Here is a 22,337-nt window from a genome sequence, read left to right on the forward strand (position 1 = left end):
ATGTGGAACAGGCTACTGAACAATGCTATTTTTTGTGTAATTATGGCAGAATATGTGCCCATCTGCTCTCCTGACATGTTTTGGCAAAAATCATATATCCCCATATTAACACCTAATTAACAATGTATTCTTACATTTCCAGGAGAGGTAAAAGAGGAGCATACAAATGCAGATGATCTCTAACAATAGATATTAACAAAAATACAAAGTATTAAGCTTGTATAAAAATAGGAAGTAACATTTTAATGGTTAAAAATGCAAGTAACGTATCTGAAAAGGTTCTCATGATACCTGGATGGCATTTATTGCAGGTGCAGAATATGTCCTATGAAGAACATCCATATTTTGAAGAAGTTGACTCATTTCCACCAGATAGCTGTGACACTGTGAAAGGTCTGCGGAGCAAAGAACAGCACTGCTGTGAAATACTATCCTGCCAAGTTATTTAATGCTGAACCCAACAGCCCTGAAACCTTCAATTGCTCACTTGCGGAGATATGTATCCCTGGCCAAAAAACATGATGCACAAACATCGCTCACTGAGAAGCTTTGATAAAAACCAAAATGACTAAAAGTAAAATCTCACCCAACCATAAGGTTTGGACACATTCACACACATATATTTCTTGCCAAAATGGGCCAGATCTCGTGAGTGATTTAGGAGGGCAACCTTTTCATAGTGGGCGTTTGCTCTCCTAATGCGTTTTGGATTCGTCTTGAAATACCAATTCTGGAGCTTATTTTGGACTCTGCTTTCCTGGGTTCCTCAGTTATTAATTCTAGATATTTCTGAAGGTCTAGAGAGGAACTGGCTCCCCTTAAAGGGGCTGTCTTGTCAGGTGATCGTCATTATCCTCTGGATCAATATCAGAAGGGTGGGGGTCCAACATTCAGCACCCCATCATTCAGCGGTGGCCGGATGTGTAGCAGCCATTGTTGGGTACTGCAGAATAGACCATACCTAGAAGTGGCCACTAAGTATAGGTCATTATTACTGCTGAACTAGACAAACCCTTTAAGGCCACCAGATGAATGGGAAGTCTAATTGGCCATTCTTCATAGAAAAAAAAACATGGAAATTAGTACAAACAACATGCAAGCGACATAAACTAGTGCATGCAGGGCCTCCATGATAGGTGTCATCTAACCTCAGCAGGGAAAACTCAGGTCCGGGTGTTATCTGTCTGGTGCACAGACTAAACATGCACTCACTGGATTGGGGATGTTCACATGTGACGTTTTTGCAGAATTTTTTTGCTCGCTTTTTTTTGGGGGGTGCAGAAAAAAAATGTTGTTTTACACTATCCGTAAAGCAAATGAGGTTTCTAAAATCTATTCACAAGCTGTGTTTTTATTTCCTACGTTTATTTTTTTTTTAATCGGTGAGCGTTTTGTGGAATCCACAGCCAGCCAATTCTTTCAGAATTTTTCACCCATTCCAATTAATGGGGGGGGGGGGGGGGGAAACGCAAATCAAAACGCTTCAAATACACACCAAAACTGCATGTATTTTTACACAGTATTTCCTGCCAACACTCTGGTATTTGATGTAGAAAAATCTGCTGCGTGTGAACATATCCTTAGGCTACATTCACACGTCAGTTTTTCTCATCCATGGGCAAACCCATGGAATTTATTGGAACTATTCACGCATCCATTGTTATATAAGACCCGTGTGTCTATTCCAGTAAATTCAGTGCTTGTCGTATTTTCATACATTTCTGCAGATCACAGTTGGCCATACAAGTCTATGGGGATTTGTAGGAAAACGGATGAAAAAAATGGAAGACATTAGGTTTCCATTGTTATTTCACGTGAAATCCAAGTCAATATTTCTATATGGAGAACGGATTTATTTCTATAGTGGATAGGACGGCGGTCTTACACGGTGACAGTGGCAATAAATCAGCCTTACAGATGGAGCAGGATTCAGTGAAACAGAACATCATGTCCAAAGATGATTATTTTTCAACTTCTGATTCATTAAGGACATTCAAAGCCACTGCCTGAATATTAAAGTCCAAAGACATAAATGCCATGGCGTCACGCTCTCCGCAATCTATTCTGCTCCATCTGTTATACAATACTAAACTGTAATACAATGAAGGGAGGAGAAGTGCTGCCCAGGCAGCTTCTAAATACAAAAGCCAAGCACGTGAATAATAACCGCAGCATTATAAATCAGATTAATTATTTATCGTGCTTTCTTGCGATGGCGCCACAACTTTCTGCAATGTATTTCGGTACCTTTAGCACATTTATCCATATCATCATTAGACTGGAGCCAGGCTGGAACTTTGCTTTCATTATTTAAACAGGAAAAGCTTAGGCCCCCTGCCAGCTTCAGTGAATTCTGCCTGGTGAATTGAATTTCCTGGGATAGTAAGCAAGAAATCACATATTAATGAACGCTTAATTATCAGGATATTCCCAATATATGTTAGACCACTTTATACATTTAAGACCGCTAAATAATAAAACAGGTCATGAGTTATAATTCATTATAGGGAATTTATCAACACGTTTTTGCCATATAATCTGAGAGCAGAATGACGTAGGAGCAGAGACCCTGATTCTAGCAATGTTTCTTACTTTACTGGTTGCTGCCATTTGGATTGAAATCTGCTTTATCTTCTGCACATCTAGCAGTTCTCTGAATGCTGAGCTCTGTATAACTCCACCCACATCACTTATTGGCAGCTTTCTGTATACACTGTGCATAGGCAGAAAGCTGCTATTCAGAAGTGAGGGCGTGGTTGGACTACCTGGCAGGTTTACTAGTCCTCTAGTGGTAACCTCCTGCCGATAAAAGTAATTTTATAAAAACTACACTAAGTAGCCAAGTAAGTGACACATCACTGGATTTAGGGTCTCTGCTTCTACATCAAGGTGCTGTCAGATTAGGTGGCAAAATCCTGGTGACAGTTTTCCTTTAATGCATATCCAATCCATTACTTTATCTTTTAGCAACAATAGGATTACTTAAAGTGGACCTGTCACTTGCCAAAAATATTTGCTTTTTTTCGCTCAACCTGCCATTTTCTTTTCCCGCGCCTTTCTGTTCAAGATATATCCCTCTCATCCCGATTTCTAAATGTAGCCTTTTTTAGCCAAGTGGTTATGGCCCAAAAAGGGGCCATTTCTCAGGAATGGAGAAGCACAGGAACAAAAAACTGAAGCAACAATGCCAGATTCAGGAGGACAGCGGCATGTACATTACTGAAAAATAAATTACATTTTTTTTTTCGCAAGGGACAGGTCAACTTAAAAAGGAATGTCCAGTTTGAACCCCATAGGACTAAATAGAATGGTTATGTGTTGATCCTGCTATGGTCAGCTGTTGATATCTATTTTGTATCTATGACATCCCTAAGGACAAAACATTACCACAACAGTGACAAAACAATCATAAAAATAAAAACCCTCCATTACCAAACCTGAAGTTGCCAAAAATTGGTTTAGTAGCCATTTGTGGCACGCAATGCCCCACAATGGGACCACCATTACATGCCACAGTTCTGCCCATACACCCTTGCTACAATATAATATCCATAGATATAGTCTATCTCCAGAGCCAATTTAATCGATCTCATGCCATTTTGTTTGTTATATTTCAAACTGAAATTATTCTTTCAAAAATTAAATCTCCGCGTTTCTCTGTGTTTGCAGGTGAACTTTTTGGCCTTGAATATGGCACAGACCAACAATGAAAATTATATATATGTGGCTCACGGGATATAAAAGATTGGGGTCCGCTGTTCTACATCTTGTACATTTCTAAATCGCTTATTGGGAGGCCATGTGAAGCCCATCTGATAAAACATATGGTACAGAGCAAGTAGAGAGTGTTCCTTATAAAGCTGGGGCAGCAGCAAACATCTGACATTTACTCCGCTAGGACATGTACCTGACAAGCAGAAGGCAAGAGAAAGTGACACAGTGTAATGAAAATGTCAAACTATAGGACAAGGAGTCAAATAGAAAAAGAACAGCTAAAAATGCACAACTATATAGCCAAAAATGCATAATTAAATAGCCAAAAATGCATAACTAAATAGCCAGAAATGCATAAATAAAACAGATAAAAATGCATAACTAAAATACCGTAGCTAAATATGCACAACTGAACAGCTAAAAATGCACAACTGAACGGCTAAAAATACACAACTGAACGGATACCAATGCACAGCTAAACCATTCCCCAATAAATAAAGGGTTTCTCCCATCTCAGCTTATTGATGGATAAGACTAGAGTAACTGCGTCCATGTGCGGACCCTGAGATGGGGCAATGGAGACAGCTGAATTACATTGTTGGCATAATTTGCATGGGCATGAATAAGAGTTATGGAAACAGCGTGGCACAGTGAACTACTTCATTTTGGTAAATCCTATTCGATTAAAAGGGAGATATGGAAATAGTTGGACTCGTCAGGTTTTGCAGACCCCATTCCTGTGGCCGCCACATCGATGAAGTTATTCTAGCCTCATCCAAGGATGGCTACAGAGGTGTATCACTTTTATGCACTGTAGTAAACTTCCAAACTTTAATCCCTCCTGGTTTCCATTGTTGGGTGTACACATGGTAGCCATAGCACATTCTGCATTATGCCCAATCACTTTCTGTGTACATTGCAAGGAGAAGAGCTCTGTGCGGCAGCCGACGGGACCTCATGATGTGGCCGTACTATGAACATCTATTGGATGAAGCGGTGATGTGATGAGGCCACACGTCCACTGTCCAGAGAGGTTCTTCACACAATGTGCAGAGGAACGGACAAGGGACAACAAAGCCATCACTGCAGGGTTTACATGTGACGAGCGGAGGAGGGCAGAGAAGTGGCATATTTCTAATAAAAAATAAATTAGAAAAATAACTTCTTGGCAACAGCACTAAAAACATATTGAGGCCCAAACAACCCTTTATATTCTAGAAAGGCTTAGCAGGAAGTTCTACTTGGCACTGTATAGTACTAATATTACTGCTCATGGGCGGGACAGACCACATCCTTATATTCACACACCTGTGGACTGGAGACGGGGTCAAAACTGGAAGCAGATTCTGTGGTTGAGAGAAGTGGGTAAAATGGGGCATTTATATCATGGGGAAACACAGAAATTTCATTCTGACGATAAAGACGGTGGTCACGGAGCTTCAGTACCCAGTCCTCAAAGACCTCCGGAGGTTTCACCTGTAGTAAACCACAGAGAAATTGTTACTAAAAGCAAAGCAGTGACTAGTGATGAGTGAACGTGCTGGAATCACATGTTGTCCGAGTATCTGGGGCGTGCTTGGATAATATGTTCGAGTCCCCACGGCGGCTTGTTTTGCTGCTGTCTAACAGCCGCGTATCGGGCAGTCACGGGGACTCAAGCATATTATCCGAGCACGCCCAAGATACTCGGATAACACCCGAGCACGCTCAGAGAAAACGTTAAATCAGCATGTTCGCTCATCACTAGTAGTGACATATTTAAAAAAATTAAATTGTTAATTTTTTTCTTAAATCACAGTGCACATGAAAATTAGAAACTTTATAATATTTCTTATTAGTGAAATCTGCTTTTTTTTCTCTGCCCTTTAAATTTTCAATGCTCACTACTGACAGGTAGAATATGTCTTCAGCGGAGACATTTTCCAATTCCTGAGATAGGGGAGGAGGTGGGAGGCAGACAGACATTCTGCCACAAGTTCTCTTACAACAGTTACACGTTAAGAGTTCTAACAGCTGCCATATTTTCTGCCATCCAGCTTTCTTGCAAAAATAGCTTAACAAGCCATCTGACAATAATAATGGAAACAACATAACCGGCTTGTTAACTTTTCTTTTTCCAGATTTTAGCCTTTTATGTCTCTACCAGTGATGAGTGAATGTGCTCGGATAACGTGTTAACCAAGCATGCTCAGGTGTTATTCGAGTATCTTGGGCGTGCTCTGATAATATGTTCGAGCTCCCGAACACAACCCTGTAGAGATATATGAACCATTCATAAGGGGTGCCTCAGAGGAAGCTGTATGCGAAACGTTTGTCAGGGGTGTTCCTTCGCTACCACACAGGTTTTATATTGCCTCCCATTCATCTACCATTTTGGTTCACATACCTCTTTACAGGGCTGTGTCCATATTTCGGCATTATCTATTTTGGGTTACTGTTTGAGCATTAGTTTGTTTTTCTTTCTGGACATAGGTGATTAACTTGCGGTTTTGAATACCTCGTTATGTCCTAGCTATCATATGTCCTGAACCTTCTTTTTTGCATAACATTAATGTTCACGCCCCTAAAAACGCTGCAATTTTTTTTTTTATTTCTTTGCTTGAGTGACACTTGTCCATATATGTATTTATAATAATCATGAGGTTGATAAATTACATGTATAATTTTTACTCCACGATATATCTATACTTATCAGATTGATCCATATTTTTGTATATGAATTATTGACCACATTTCCTGTATTAATCATGTATTAGGATATCATTTTGTTTGTTGTAAGTTAGTTCTGTATGTGGAGTTCCTGTGTGTGTGGTTTATGCTGATGTCTGACATCTTCCTTTTTCTATAAGTTATCTTTGGCTAGTACTCCTATATCTCTATAGGTTTTCTTAATCTTTAAAGGTGAAGGGACAGCCCGTGTCTACATGCCCTCATGTCCTGTTAGGATCAGATTGAATAGCTGTTTATTTAAAGTGGCTCTGACTCTGGCAGACCCAGGCTGTCTACACATTACAAAGCAGGGTTTCCCCACCTCCAGTCCTCAGGAGCCACCAACTGACCAGATTTTCAGGATTTCCTTAGTATTGCACTGGTGATGGAATTACCACCTCTGTTGGTGATAGAAATATCACCTGTACGATACTAAGGAAATCCTGAAAACATGACCTGTTGGTGGCTCCTGAGGACTGCAGTTGGGGGAAACACTGCATTACAGAGTCAATCAATCATTTTTATTGTCAGCATGTAATGATACATTTTCCTACAAGCAGTTTAGGAGAAAAAAATAGCACCTCTAACATGCATGTTGAGTTGGTGGTAGTGCTGGTGTCCCGCCTGCACCCATATGTAACAGCCACAGGTGGAGCTAGCGTTTAACCCCTTATATGCTGCAGGCCATGTAATCATGGGGTGCCAATGGGATTTTTGATTTTCTAGGCCTAATAAAGGCCATTGTGCCTGCCATCCTTGTACTTTCATGCCCGGTAAGTCTTCAAAGGAGATTGCTAAAATGACACCATACTGTAAATGGAGCGATGACGTCCTAGCACAGAGACACGTGATCCACTACAGCGCCACATGCATGTCCCTATGTTGTCCTTTGGGATGTTATGGATTACGCAGAAAGTGGAGGCCAACATGGGACCAGTGACAGAAAGGGAAAAGCAAGGCATCAATAAGTGGAGTATCTTACTTTTTATTTTATGTTTTACACTATTTTGTGTGATTTTTAAGCCAATTTCTCTTTGCTGAAAAATCTCTAACTGATTGATCTATAATAATTTGTACAGAAAACTATCCAAAGACGTCCACAGGGGAAAATTGGTGATAGAGCAAGCGGTATAATTCCTTCATATTATTTATTGAAAGCCCCAGTGTATTTCTGGTCCGGAGCCCTGTGTGCGCGCATTTGAAAACAACATTTTTTATTTTTTTTTGCTACAATCAACGTTAAAAGCCATCTGGTTGGGTTCGGTGATGGGTAATCACAGAGAATAACTTGCTGTTTTCCCACCTGCTCTGGCTCATAATTTGAGAGCGTTCATAAATGTGTTTACTAGCTGAGACAGTGAGTGAATGAAATCACACAGAAATGTGTGCACAAGATCATCTGTCAGCTGACACATGCCAACCTCACTGTGATGGATCTACCGAGGAAAAAAAATGAGCTGCTGAAATTACGGCTGTCATAATAAATTTAAGGAAAAATGCCAAATTTCATCTGTTTTATTGATGAAGATGAAATGCTGGAATACAGAATGGCAGACAGTTACTATTAAAGTACACCCAACCACGTCTCCACCCCCCCTACGGGAGATAATTTCAGCTTGGGGTAAACTAAAAAAAACATTCTACAATTAGTTGGGTTAAATTTAAAGGAAAACAGTCACTTTGAACAAGCAGCCTGATCTACTGTGTGTAAAATGATTTATTATAACTTGAAACATATTGATTGAATCCTTTACTTTTTAGGACTTAAGAGTCCAGTGGGCGGTCTTATCAGTGACTGACAGCCTTTGTTGCAGGTCATTGATTAGCACTGCCGTTTGGACTTAAAAGTTTAGGTGAAAGGAAAAAATGGGGCACCACTTCATGTTAAAATGTCACTTTACTGCTGTTCCATAAAAGAGAACGTAGAGACAAAAGTGGCCGACAGCAGTTCCGCGTGTGAAACACGCTTCCTCTTGGGCCTCTCGCACACGAAACAGCTGTCAGACACTTTTGTGCCCACATATGGAACTGCAATAATGTGACATTTTAACTTGAAATTCTGATTGCCCCATTTTTCTCCTTGAGCAGCATCGGATCAGTTTTTGCTGTGTACTCTTTGACAATACCTTGAGGTGGTATATATGTTCCTCGGTATCCAGATCAATGCACTTAGTTGATTTCTTTACTGACATCACAGATAGCCCAACATCAATGCAGCCATGTAGTTTACCCTTTTCAATCTAGAAATACAAATACAGAAAAAACAAATATATTATGCATATATAAAACACACTTTAGATATTCTGCCTCTAAACACATATATGTTATCATTATAGTGTGCGTGTGTACCAGGGCTGTGGAGTCAGTAAGCCAAACCTCCGACTCAGACTCCTCAAATTCCATAACACTGACTCCACAGCCCTGGTGGGCGCGAGTGCGTCTGCATCTCTGCAAGTGTGTGAATATCCAAAATACTTTAATTTTGTTATAATAAATACTTACTTCAGTCGGACCCTTGGCATACTTCAAAATCCCTTTGTCCAAGTAGAAGTACCGCTAAAAGGAAAGCAGCAGAATGTAAAGCCTTCAATATTGGTCATGAGAGTTAACGGTATAACAATACACATTGAAGAAGTTGTCCACTCCGAAGTACATTTTTCGCAAGCCGTGCAGCCTGCCCAAAAAATTGCGCTCAGAATAATCCCACCCCACCACTGATTTCTGTATACACTGTACATGGGCAGAAAACCGCCAATCAGTGGTGGGGGCGGGGTTATACAGAGCTCATGAATATGGAGGACTACCTGGCAGCAGGTTTACTAGTCCTCTTGTGATAATCTCCAGCTGATAAAACAGTGATTTTTGAGCCACTGTTACAATATATTAATTCATATTTTTAAAGACAATTTGCTTGCAGGATTTAACTCCGCAAACTATTTCTATGCACATGTACCTCCATCAAAGACAAGTCCAGCAATAGCTTTACACGGCCAGAACTTTCCTTTGTTAAAGAGAAATCATGGTTTAAATTGATATGCAAATGAGGCTGACGAGCTATAGTAGATTTGAAGCCTCTGTCACCCCAGCTGTATTCCCTGCCCAGCATCGCTTCCTCCTATTTGACTGACTGACTGCTTCTTTGCCTGAAGTCACATATCATAGAGGCTGTCTGTCAAGCGGGGGGGCGTTGCCGCTGCGTGGGAAATAGAGCCGGAGTGACAGAGGCTTCAGATCTACCATAGCTCTTCAGACTCATTTGCATATCAATTCAAATGATGATTTCTTTGCTCAAATGGTATTGCTGGAGTTTTCTTTGAAAGAGCTACACTCACATATAAATAACTCGGGGGATGTAATCTTGTAGATAGATTCTCTTTTAGTCCACGGATATATTGTTTCTGTAATTTCCCATCACTTTCATTTCCTTCTTTTGGGTGAAAATATAGCACAGCTCGTCTCTGTAATGCCAGCCATCTCTGGATGCAGCATATAGACAGGCATTCTCGTCTCAGCAATGAAATACTGACAATGGATTATTCCTTTAAAAAGGTAAAAGAATATTTACATCTGAATATTCGTGTAGATTAACCTTAAAAATTACTTTGCTTTCCAGATCCTCTCCTATTACTTTATGTCCTCTTAATTCTCATCTGGAGCTGCATTTAAGGGGAACTGTCACCCCGTTTTTTCAATATGAGGTACAAATAGTGTTCAATAGGGCCTGACCTGTGCTGTACAATGGTGCCTTTATTATCCCGATTCCCCACCTTTGCTGCCAAAACACCTTAGTAAAGTCGCCGTTTTCGGCTGTCAATCACGCAGGTCTGGTCAAATGGGCGTGGTGAAATCGTTGTTTCTCCCCCACCTCTTGCTTTTCTTCCCAGCGTTGGCGTAGTGGTTCGCACATGCGCAGCAGCCGAATGCACTGCGCAACGGCCGAAAAAGAGCGCGATCTGTGCTATTCCCCTGGTTATCGGTGGCGGCGGCCATCTTCCTGAGGCCGCGCGTGCGCAGATGGAGTGCTCTGCTTCCTGGGGCTTCAGGAAAATGGCCGCCGCGATCTCCATCTGCGCACGCGCGGCATCCCGCGGCCATTTTCCTGAAGCCCCGGGAAGCAGAGCACTCCATCTGCGCATGCGCGGCCTCAGGAAGATGGCCGCCACCACCGATAACCAGGGGAATAGCACAGATCGCGCTCTTTTTTGGCCGTTGCGCAGTGCATTCGGCTGCTGCGCATGCATGAACCACTACGCCAACGCCGGGAAGAAAAGCAAGAGGTGGGGGAGAAACAGCGATTTCACCACGCCTATTTGACCAGACCTGCGTGATTGACAGCCGAAAACGGCGACTTTACTAAGGTATTTTGGCAGCAAAGGTGGGGAATCAGGGGATAATAAAGGCACCATTGTACAGCACAGCTCAGGTCCTATTGAACACTATTTTTACCTCATATTGAAAAAACGGGGTGACAGGTTCCCTTTAAAATTCTGCTGTCCCTCTTTTCAAGACTTCAGAAATCGCTGGAGCACCTTTAAAGTGCAGGGTTTCTAAAATGTCTCTAAATAGCATATTGAGGTCGAAATGATATTTTTTTATTAGACAAAAAGCAGAAGTTTTAAAGATACAACTGCTTGGAATGTATTTGCGGCAGTGGAAAATATCACTGTGGTTTTAACTGTGCAAATGCTACGGACATACCACAGACTTCACACTTTGCATCGCAAAGGGCGAAATCCAGGATGAATATCTGCAGCTTAAAAGGGTGCTCCAGGTTTTTCATACTGATGACCTATCCTCAGAATAGTTCTATAATATCAGATCAGTGGGAGCCATCGCCTGGCAATGCTTCCGATTAGCTGTTAGCTCTATTGGGGGCCAGATGTAAACACAGAAAAGCACTTAGCAGCTCCACTTAACATGTAGTAGCCTCTGCCAAGTACAGCAGATCACCTCATATCCTTTAGAATGTCTACATCCAGCTTCCACCGAAACTGCAGGAAGCTGATTGATAGAGGGTGTGTGTATCATGCCTCCACTGATCTGACACCTAGAGGATAGGTCATATAGCTCATATGCCCAGATAACCCCTTTAAATTGACAGGTATTAGGTGTTAAAATAGCCGCAGTGCTCCAATTACACTGCAGGTTTTCTCTGCGGCATATGGATGAAATGACAAAATCTCATCCACACTACTGTTACTCTAAAACGGAACTTATTTTCAGTCCAGAAATCTGCGGTATATTCAACTCATGTGGAAACCCCCTAAGGGTATGTACACACTTGAGGGTTTTTTTTGTTTTAGAATATTTGGGGGGCAAAAACGGAGATGAAACTCTCCAAATCCTCCTCAAAGGCGCAAAACTTTTCAAAAACTTGGAACTTCTCCAAGAACTCAACAAAAAAAGGCCGGGCGAACACATGCTAATCATTGCTTACTTATCTATTCGCATGTAACAATCCACACATATCAAGACAAAAAAAGTGGCGCAAAGTACAGATAAAGTTACTATAAGTATACAGTGAACTGTAAAACAAAAAGGTGGAGATACATAATTACAAAATCAGAAAGTCAATGTTCTGCCGCATCATTAATGATTAAAATAGACTTTCCTAGTTCAGCCGTCAACATAAACACACAAGAGTTACTAACATAAAAGCATAATACAGCAAGATAGAGAATTCTCTTTGATATTATCTTGGTAATGAGCTTGCGTGTGACTGAAGCAACAAATTACCATACAGTTTTTAAGATTGCCTGGATTTACTGAGAGATTATTTTATTTTAGGTGAGCATGAACGTCAAGGGAGCGGAGAACAAAGACTTCTCACTTCAACAAACATCCGTTCGGTGCTAAATAATGATATCATTAAATTACATTAAGCCCTATGTCTTATCCCTCCAAGGCGTCATGACATTTATATGAATGGACAGAGTTATGGATCCTATTGCATAAAATCCAGCTCTAAATTTACATACAAATTTCTGCAAATTAATCATGACTTGAATGCTAATTCTGCACCTATTTAATTTGTTTCAGTATGGGCAGGTGCGGGCAAAAGTGTATTTGCTCATCCGAGAGAAGCGGGTCAATTATGTAAATCACACGCTGATCAAATTCTTATCTGTGTGATCACAGTGTGCTCCAGTTTGCTCAGATGAGGAAAAATGGAGGGCAAAAAATTATCTATCTTCTCTTTTCGGTCAGACCGTGGAGATCAGACGGCACTCAGATGTGTCAACTGAGTCAAATCCGATTGTTTCCAAGGACTTAATAACTTGCATGGCCAAGTACGATCCAAATATCAGGTCAAACTCGGGCATGCAGCGATTTTTTCCACAGACTGGTTTGGTCCAAGTAAAAATTCTGACATGTGCACAGTCCCACAGAATAATATTGGTCTGAGTGTGATAAAATGTTTTGGTTGGATCTCACTCAGACCGAAAATACGGCCATGTACACAAGCCCTATCTTTAAGATTTTCCCTGCACCTCTGTAAGGGTATGTGCACATGATGCCTTAAAGACGCCAGTGTACCCACATAGGTTTCGAAGTAAAAAATGCCTTAGGAAAAACGCCGGTGGCATTTTTCCTGAAGAGTCGCCTGTCATTTTTGCCGAGTCTTTGCCATCAGCATTTTTCGATTACTTCATATATAAAATAGTGGCGACATCTGAGAGGAAGCCCCATGTCAGCATAAACTGGAAAACAAATGTTTTGCTCTGCGTTGCCATAGAAGAAAGGATGAAGGATACCAAATCCAATTTTAGGCGGTTTATTCTTCCACGTGTTTCGAAGTATACTACCTCTTCATCAGGACAAACCACAATCATGGTTTTTCTTGATAAAGAAGTTGTATACTTCAAAGCATGTTGACAAATAAACCGCCTAAAATTGGATTTGGTATCCTTCATCCTTCTACGACAGAGTACCCCATTTGTTTTCTAGTTTATGCTTTTATTTCCTCGTGGGTCTGCAGCAGCCTTAGCAGTGGCTGTGTGTGCACAACCCATCAAGGTGAGCGCATTTGTGGATATCCTCTGACACTGTTACCCAGATGAGACCATATTTGTGCTTTTTCTCCTCTACAATTTTCCTTGCAAGAATGGTCAGGACACTTTTTAGCTGCATCATGGCTTTCAAAGTAGGAACCAGTTAAAAAAAGTTAGGAAAGATGGAACGTATGTACAGAAAGTCGTTTTGGGATTGCTGTGAATACCTCCAAAACTTTAATATTTATTGAACGCTTTTTTAAGCAGATTCCAGGTGAAATCTACCTTAAAGAGACGTTGTGTCCAAATACCATAAATGGGTTTTGTATACAAAAATAACAATTAAAAAAAAACAAAAATTAAACTCGCAAAAAATGGCTTTTAAAGGTTTGTTTACGGTAGCCGACCGGTGACACTAAATGACTGCCAGTCGGCTGTTTGGTGACGGGTGGTAGCTGAATAGCCTGTTACAGAGACTGACCATGCTACAAGTGCAGACTGAAAGATCTATAATTAATTCAGTGAACACAAATATAATTGTCTTTGGCAGCCCAAGTCCTGTTTATACAAGATGATTTGATGCCAAGAACGATGATCTTGTAAGCAGACGAAAAGATCATTTCACCCAACAAACGAGCGTTGTACTGGGTGATCAGCAGCCAGTTTAGATACCGTAATTATGCAGTGAAAATGGACCTTTAGAGCTACACATCTTGAATTTCAGGCTTAAAACTAGATACAGGTTTTAAAAAAAAAAAAAAAAAAACCAGGCTATATCTTCAGAGGGTTTATGGACATTTTCAATGATTGACCTACACAGACCACCAAGAAATGTTTTCCGTCCATTCCAGACCACATGAATAACCATAGTGCATGTTCCCTCCTTTGTACTTCTGTATCTAAAGTGCATTGTGTGATGTAATTGGAGCGTGTAATTTAATAGTAGTCCGAGTCCAAGTCCTGGCTCTGACAATAGTGCTTAAGAGTAGTCTCAACGAGCTGTGTAAAGACAAACCTTGTGCCAGCCTTTCAGAGGCCATTTTCGTTTCTTCAGCAAAAACCCCTCCTTTTTTTGCGGCTCCTGTGTACAGATTGCGCTTCCCCGGAGGCCTTCAACAATTTCCCAGCTGTCCTGTTGGGAGAAAATAGGTGTTAATAAACTGGTCCGTCCCATGAGTGACCTCAAATACTGATTTCATAATATGATCAATAACAATATTCTGGTTAAAAAGCTGCATTACAATTGGAGCAAAAGTTAAACCAAATTTCAATAATGTGCCATCATGGGAGACAAGAATCAGACAAGTCAAGTAAGGATTTGAGTCAAACTTAATTTTTTTTAACGTATAAAAAATCTGTACCATTTCATTGTTTATTGTGTATTTTTTTTGCATCGCACCAACATATTGCACACAAATTATAATCACTCAACTCAACCAACCAGTCACCAATGGGGTTCATCAACTAATTTCACCATGTCAGACACAAAACAGGCGCAATTTTAATAATATGCTTTTTTTAATAAATATATTTTAATGGTTATGACAGATGATCTTATCTGATAATGTGATAAATAGATAATCATAATAGACAAATGTAGTTCACTTTACTTTCTAACTATGTTGGTCTTTTCTTTTTTACATTGGCCATGAAAGCTTATGCAACTTTAAGATTGACGAGTTGTGGAATCATCTCTGCTAGTTGCACATTTTTCAAAAACTCTTCAATAAATAAAGATAGCAATGTGAAAATAGATCCAATTTTTTAAGTGGCAAGATCTAAATCAGGGGTCGGATTTAAAGCTGCTGCAGAAATGTGCTAATGTGAGCAGCAGAATCGCCGGCAGTAGCGGTCTGTGATTGCCCTGAGCCGGCAATGGGCAGAAAAGCCAGGTAGTTAACAACTACTTGCCTGTCAGTTCTTAACCCCATGAAAAATAAAATATACAATTCAGATGTCTGAATGTCGTCTAATGTTCAAGTTTCAAATAAAAAAAAATTGTGCCATTTTTACTTTTGGCCTATGTCTGGTATTATAGCTCATCTTAGGCCCCTTTCATACATCAATTTTTTGCCGTCAGTCACAATCCGTTGGCTCAACGGATCCGTCGCAGATTGTGAAAAACTGATGCGACTGACTTTTTTTTCGAAGGGTTTCCGACTAGCGGATCTGGCTAAATAAATTGGAGCATGCAGAGTTAAAAAAAAACGGAATCCGTCTCCGGATTCTGTCATTTGACGGATCCGGCGCCCATAGGCTTCCATTAGAGCAAACGAAGGACAGTGACGGATCTGTCGCTGTCCACTTTTTCGACGTACACAAAAAACGTTACTTTGTCTGTTGACAAACAATTTTCAACGGATCCGGCGAATGACGGGTGAAACGTTAGGCCATCCATCAAAATCAGTCGCTAATACAAGTCTATTATACAGTTCACTTGACTGGGTGGAATGAAAAATGAATGACTATTTTATCCAACGGACTACAGAACTCTGAAATTAAGCAGGCAGCGACTGACTTTTCAACTGAAAATTGGACGAGAGATGTTTTGTTCAAGGAAAGTTGATTTTTCTAGGAGTGATCTTTGGTTGAAAGAATATTCCCAAAAAGATTGCATGTCTCATGCCCAATTGCCATGAACACATATGGGTTAGTTTGATTAACGGTTTCAATTACTAATGTGCAACATAGACTAAAAGGTGTATGGCTGCATAAGAATTAGATCTTTCGTTAAACAGTCTTAACCAGCAACATACTTTAATCTAATTTGTACAAGGGGCTTAGGCTAGGTTCACATTTCGTTTTTGGGTGATCGCTAACGGACAGCGTTGCACGGCGAAAATGTCGCAATTAACGCCGTGCAACGGGTCCGTTAGCGCACCCATTGACAGCAATGTTCTTTTTGCCTGAAGCGCATCGCTAGCGCGTGCCTTTTTCGGCTCGCGCTAGCGATGTGCCGTTCTTTTGTAGTGCGCCTCGGATGCTGCTTGCAGCGTCCGCGGCGCGCCCGAGGTCCGTTCCCCGCTCTCGCAGATCGGGGATCTGCGAGAGCGAGGACGTTAACGCGAACCCCAAACGCGACCCCTAAAAATACATTGCGTTAGCGCAATCCGCTAGCGCTAAACGGATTGCCCTAACGCAATGTGAACCTAGCCTTAGAGGGAACTTGTCAGGTCCAGAAACAGCATTTTCCTTCTGATATACAGCGGGGAAAATAAGTATTTGATACACTGCTGATTTTGCAAGTTTTCCAACCAACAAAGAATGGAGGTCTGTAATTTTTATCGTGGGTACACTTCAACTGTGAGAGACAGAATCAATAAATAAAAAACACACAAAAAAACAATTGTATGATTTTTAAATAATTAAATTGCATGAAATAAGAATTTGATCACCTACCAACCAGCAAGAATTCTGGCTCTCACAGACCAGGTATTTTTTTTTCTTTAAGAAGTCATCCCATCCTGCACTCATTACCTGTATTAATTGCACCTATTTGAATTTGTTACCTGTATAAAAGACACCTGTACACATGCTCAATCATATTCCAACCTCTCCACAATGGCCAATACCAAAGAGCTGTCTAAGGACACCAAGGACAAAATTGTAGACCTGCACAAAGCTGTGAAAGCTGGGATCGGCTACAGGACAACTGGCAAGCAGCTTGGTGAGAAGGCAACAACTGTTGGCACAATTATTCGAAAATGTAAGAAACACAAGATGACTGTTAATCTTCCTAGGTCTGGGCTCCATGCAGGATCTCGCCTTGTGGGATGATTCTAAGAAAGGCCATCAATCAGCCCAGAACTACATGGGAGGACCTGGTCAATGATCTGGAGAGAGCTGGGACCACAGTCTCAAACATTACAGTTAGTAACACCACACAGTCATGGATTAAATTCCTGCAGGGCACGCAAGGTCCCCCTGTTCACGCCAGCACACGTCCAGGCTCATTTGAAGTTCGTCAATGGCCAGCTGGATGATCCACAGGAAGCATGGGAAAAGGTCATGTGGTCAGATGAGACCAAAATAGAACTTCTTGGCATTAACTCCACTCGCCGTGTTTAGAGGAAGAAGAAAGATGAGTACAATCCCAAGAACACCGTCCCAATCGTGAAGTATAGTGGGGGAAACATCATATTTTGGGGGTGCTTTTCTGCAAAGGGAACAGGACGACTGCATCGTATTGAAGGGAGGATGGATGGGGTCATATATTGCAAGATTTTGACCAACAACCTCCTTTCCCCAGTAAGAGCATTGAAGATGCGTCGTGACTAAGTTCTTCAAGCATGACAATGACCCGAAGTACGCACCCAGGGCAACAAAGGAGTGGCTCCAAAAGAAGCATTTCAAGGTCCTGGAGTAGACTGGCCAATCTCCAAACCTGAACTAAATAGAAAATCTTTGGAGGGAGCTGAAACTTAATGTTGCCCAGACAAAGCCCTGAAAGATCAGGAGAAGATCTGTATGGAGGAGTGGGCCAAAATCCCTACTGCAGTGTGTGCAAACTTGGTCAAGAACTACAGGAAAAGTCTGACCTCTGTAATTGCAAGCAAAGGCTTCAGTACCAAATGTTAAGTTTTGTTTTTCTATTGCATCAAATACTTATTTCATACAATAAAATACAAATTAATTATGTAAAAATCATACAATGTGATTTTGTCTATTTTCTTTTTGATTCGGTCTCTCACAGTTGAAGTGCACCAACGATAAAAATTACAGAACTCTCCGTTCTTTGTAAGTGGAAAAACTTGCAAAATTGGCAGTGTATCAAATACTTATTTTTCCCACTGCACGCTCCGATACATTAAAGGGAACCTGTCACCCCCAAAATCAAAGGTGAGCTAAGCCCACCAGCATCAGGGGATTATCTACAGCATTCTGGAATGCTGTAGATAAGCCCCCGATGTATCCTGAAAGATGAGAAAAAGAGGTTAGATTATACTCACCCAGGGGCGGTCCTGGTACGATGGGCGTCGCGGTCCAGTCCGGTGCCTCCTATCTTCTAAGATGATGTCCTCTTCTTGTATTCACACTGTGGCTCCGGCGCAGGCGTACTTTGTCTGCTCTGTTGAAGGCAGAGGAAAGTACTGCAGTGCACAGGCGCCGGGCCTCTCTGACCTTTTCCATTGCCTGCACACTGCAGTACTTTGCTCTGCCCTCAACAGGGCAGACAAAGTACGCCTGCGCCGGAGCTTGACTACAAGAGGACGTCATCGTAAGAAGATGGGAGGTCATGGACCGGACCGTGACGTCTATCAGCAGCAGGACCGCCCCTGGGTGAGTATAATCTAACCTCTTTTTCTCATCTTTCAGGTTACATTGGGGGCTTATCTACAGCATTCCAGGATGCTGTAGATAAGCCCCTGATGCTGGTGGGCTTAGCTCATCTTCGATTTTGGGAGTGACAGGTTCCCTTTAAGATGGGTTTGAACAACACCGGTCTTCATGAGAGGTCATGTTGAGTCAATGCCTCTTAATGAATCAGGGGTATCTAACAAGTGGTGAGCACCTTAAGACTTCCAAAAAGAAAAATGGGTGGATGCAAGAATTTGGGCACCCTGAATGGTTAGTACCTAGTGCCACTCCCTTTTGCAAGTTTCACAACTTGTAACCACTTTTTGTAGCCAGCCAGGAGTCTTAATTCTTGATTCAGGGACTTTCATCCATTCTTCCTTGGAAAATTCTTCCAGTTCTGTGAAATTCCTGGGTCGTCTTGTATGCACTGCTATTTTGAGATCTAACCACAGATTTTCAATGATGTTCAGATCAGGCGACTGTGAGGGCTATTGTAAAACCTTCAGCTTGCTCCTTTTGCAATATTCTATTTTGGATTTTCACGTGTGTTTAGGATCATTGTTCATTGTAGAAGCCATCCTCTTTTCAACTTCAGATTTTTTACAAACGGTGTTATGTTTGCAACAAGAATTTGTTGAAATTTCATTGAATTCATTCTTCCCACTACTCATGAAGTGTTTCCCGTGCCATTGGCTGCAACACAACCCCAAAGCATGATTGATCCATCCCCATGCTTAGTGGTTGGTGAGATGTCCTTTTCCTGAAATTATGTGCCCTTTTTTCTCCATACATACCTTTGATCGTTGTGGTCAAAAGGTGCTATTTTAACCTCATTGATCTGCAAGACTTGTTCCCAAAATGTATCTAGCTTGTTTATATGTTCTTTTGAATACTTCTGAAGTTGAATTTTATGGTGAGGAAGCAGGAGAGATTTCTTCTGATGACTCTTTCATGAAGTCCATATTTGTACAGGTGACTCTGAACAGCAGAACAATGTAGCACAACGGTAGAGTCTGCTAAATTTTTCTGAAGGTCGAAGTTATTCAAGCACACAAATCTCCAATGGTGCTCAAGGGCTGCAACTCTCAGCTGTCAGCATTAGCAAACCTGGTTATCAAGAATAGAGGGGTGCCCTACCCTATTTTTTTAATTATTTAATTAAATAATTTAAAAAAAGTCATGGAGTCCCCCCATTTTTGACTACCAGCCAAGCTAAAGCAGACAACTGGGGGCTGGAATTCTCAGGCTGGTTAGGGGCCATGGATATTGGCCCCCCAGTCTAAAAATAGCAGCCCGCAGCTGCCCAGAAAATTAAATGAAACAATTCTGGCTCTTTGCCTGACGTTTCCCACTTGCCTGTGACATGTGGGGGTTCATACTTTTGGGGTTGATGTCACTATTGTATTGTCTGGTGACATCAAGCCCACGAGTTAGTAATGGAGAGGCATCTAGAAGATGCAGTTCAATCATGCAGTTAAATCCGCATATGTTCATTGAACAATGTGGATTTAACACATCCAATAAATTATATTGTGGAAATTTCTGTTGCAGAGACTAGTATCTCTGCAACAGAAAATGACGTACTGCGGCTCGTAAACCCGCACCACAGCTGATTTTAGGCAGCGTCAAATAGAAGCACAGTGGGCATAGGATTTTTATAAATCCCATCCACTGTGCTTGTATTGTAGAACGCAGCGCAGGTGAGCTGCGTCCAAAACGCTGCTATTCCTGATTGCGGTAACCAACCCAGAGACTGCACGATTACCAATTGGAAGAGTCCAGATTTCTTTTTTCATACTCAGCAGTAGAGAGGAAGATCATTCTGCAACTAGTTATTCTCAGAGTCATGTTGCTGGCTGAAAGTATGAAATAGCTGATCTTCCAAGAGACATTTAGAAGATTTGAAGAGAAGTTTTTCGGTAATATCATACAACCCTTAAAACCTGCAAATACATTTTGAGCAGAACAGAATGAATATAATAACCAATGCAAAGACTGCAGTAAATGTCAAAGATGAAATAAAAGTTTGACAGACCGTAAAAAAAAACAAAAACCTAAAAATCCTAAAAATCAAAGAGGCTGGAAAAAGTAGTTTACATCTCCAGGAGCCTGAAATGGGAGGTTCATTGCGAGCACAAAGGTAAAAAAAAGAACAATATGATCGAAGAACGATAAATGAATGAGTGGAGAGGAGGTCAAATCCAGAAATCTGTAAAGACGACTTTGACTTAAGATAAAAAAAAAGAAAGAATTTTAGAAATGTTTAAAGCTCAACCAGGAAGCAATTCTGGAGATATGAAAAATCATTTTACAAAAGTCAAGCTAAAGGAAAAAATAAAAAAGGCTCCTGTTGCATTTATTTTTACATGATATTATAGAACATAAAACTCTGAACATTTATAATGTGTTAACCTTTTCTGTGGTTTGTGTGGTTGACTAATAAATGTTGGTGATCATCCTGCAGTGAGGATATGCCGTGCATGCCCTCGTGATTGCTACAATCAGTCCTAGACCTCAGAGGTGATCCTTGCATGTAAGGCACAAAACATGAGTGACTGGTTGTAGTGATCACAATCACACGCACCGCACATAATCACTGCAGGAAATTGAAAGACTAGACCATTGGAATGGTTGGGAAATAAACAGGCAAGTTTAAGGAAACAATTATTTATTTTAGCAATGTTCCCTGCTCCTGGAAAAAATTTTTGGGACAGCCACTTTAAACGAAACCTGTCATGCAATTCATGGTGCCCAAACCATGGGTAGAATGTATCAGAGCCTGGCTAAGCAATTATAGCCAGGTATTTTTTACTTGGATGCTGGAGTTAACATACTTTGAACAACCAGCTGAGACTAGAGGGAGAGACCCAACTAGTCCAAAGTGTTCTCCAGCCGGTGATCACCGTCTCACTCCAGTTGATGGACAGATCTCTTTACAATACCTCATTACAATCAAACAGCCATGCAGCCTGTGATTCAAGTTGCAAGAGTTTAATGAGAGGTTACCTTTAAATGCTTAACTAGGAGCTGATCTGCAGTACCAAGGAGCAGCCACTGAACAGTGTGATGGGAACAGCTGATTGGTAGGGGTGTTGGACCACCACTGATCTGATATTGGTGACCTATTCGAAGGAGAAGTCATCAATATCCTAGTAATGGAAAATCCCTTTAAACTTTTAGGACTAACCATGTCATATGAGCGGACAGTGTGTACAGTGGTGTATGCCACAAGTAAGAAGACTTAACAGCAAATGTACATTTTAAGAGATTTGCAAACATGTGGCTTTCATAGTTTCACAAATATTATTGGACAAATCCTAAAAAGTATTTTGAACCTTTTGATTTCATTATGGCCAAGATTATAAACGGTCAAGTGCAAAGTTATTAGTTTTGTAAAGTGTCTTTACCCCATCTCGGATACAGAGTAATAACTAAATTTTTGGGAGATATTGGGGTCCAAGTCTGGGGATCCCCATTGACTGCTCGTAAGAGAGATCTTTTGAACGACTGGTGAGAGTCTAAAGATCTGGACCTCCACTGATCAACTCCAAATTAAAAAGCCTAAAACATAAAAAATCTTCTGAGAGTTTAGTTACTCTTAATGAGCTACACTTTAGATTACAT

General features: G+C 41.0%; 1 protein-coding gene across 1 annotated transcript in view; it reads right to left on the reverse strand.

Annotated features, from left to right (window-relative positions):
• OSBPL3 (oxysterol binding protein like 3) overlaps positions 1-22,337 on the reverse strand; it is a 172,776-nt gene that overhangs the window by 46,475 nt on the left and 103,964 nt on the right. Inside the window, exons 4-9 of the mRNA XM_077268789.1 lie at positions 14,431-14,547; positions 8,926-8,979; positions 8,550-8,663; positions 5,023-5,190; positions 2,248-2,374; positions 292-395 (exon numbers count right to left, since the gene is read on the reverse strand). Coding sequence (XP_077124904.1) covers positions 292-395; positions 2,248-2,374; positions 5,023-5,190; positions 8,550-8,663; positions 8,926-8,979; positions 14,431-14,547 — 684 coding nt within the window. The remainder of the gene's footprint in view (positions 1-291; positions 396-2,247; positions 2,375-5,022; positions 5,191-8,549; positions 8,664-8,925; positions 8,980-14,430; positions 14,548-22,337) is intronic.

Source organism: Ranitomeya variabilis, chromosome 6 (assembly GCF_051348905.1).
Source record: "Ranitomeya variabilis isolate aRanVar5 chromosome 6, aRanVar5.hap1, whole genome shotgun sequence".
In the NCBI taxonomy this organism is placed as follows: domain Eukaryota; kingdom Metazoa; phylum Chordata; class Amphibia; order Anura; family Dendrobatidae; genus Ranitomeya; species Ranitomeya variabilis.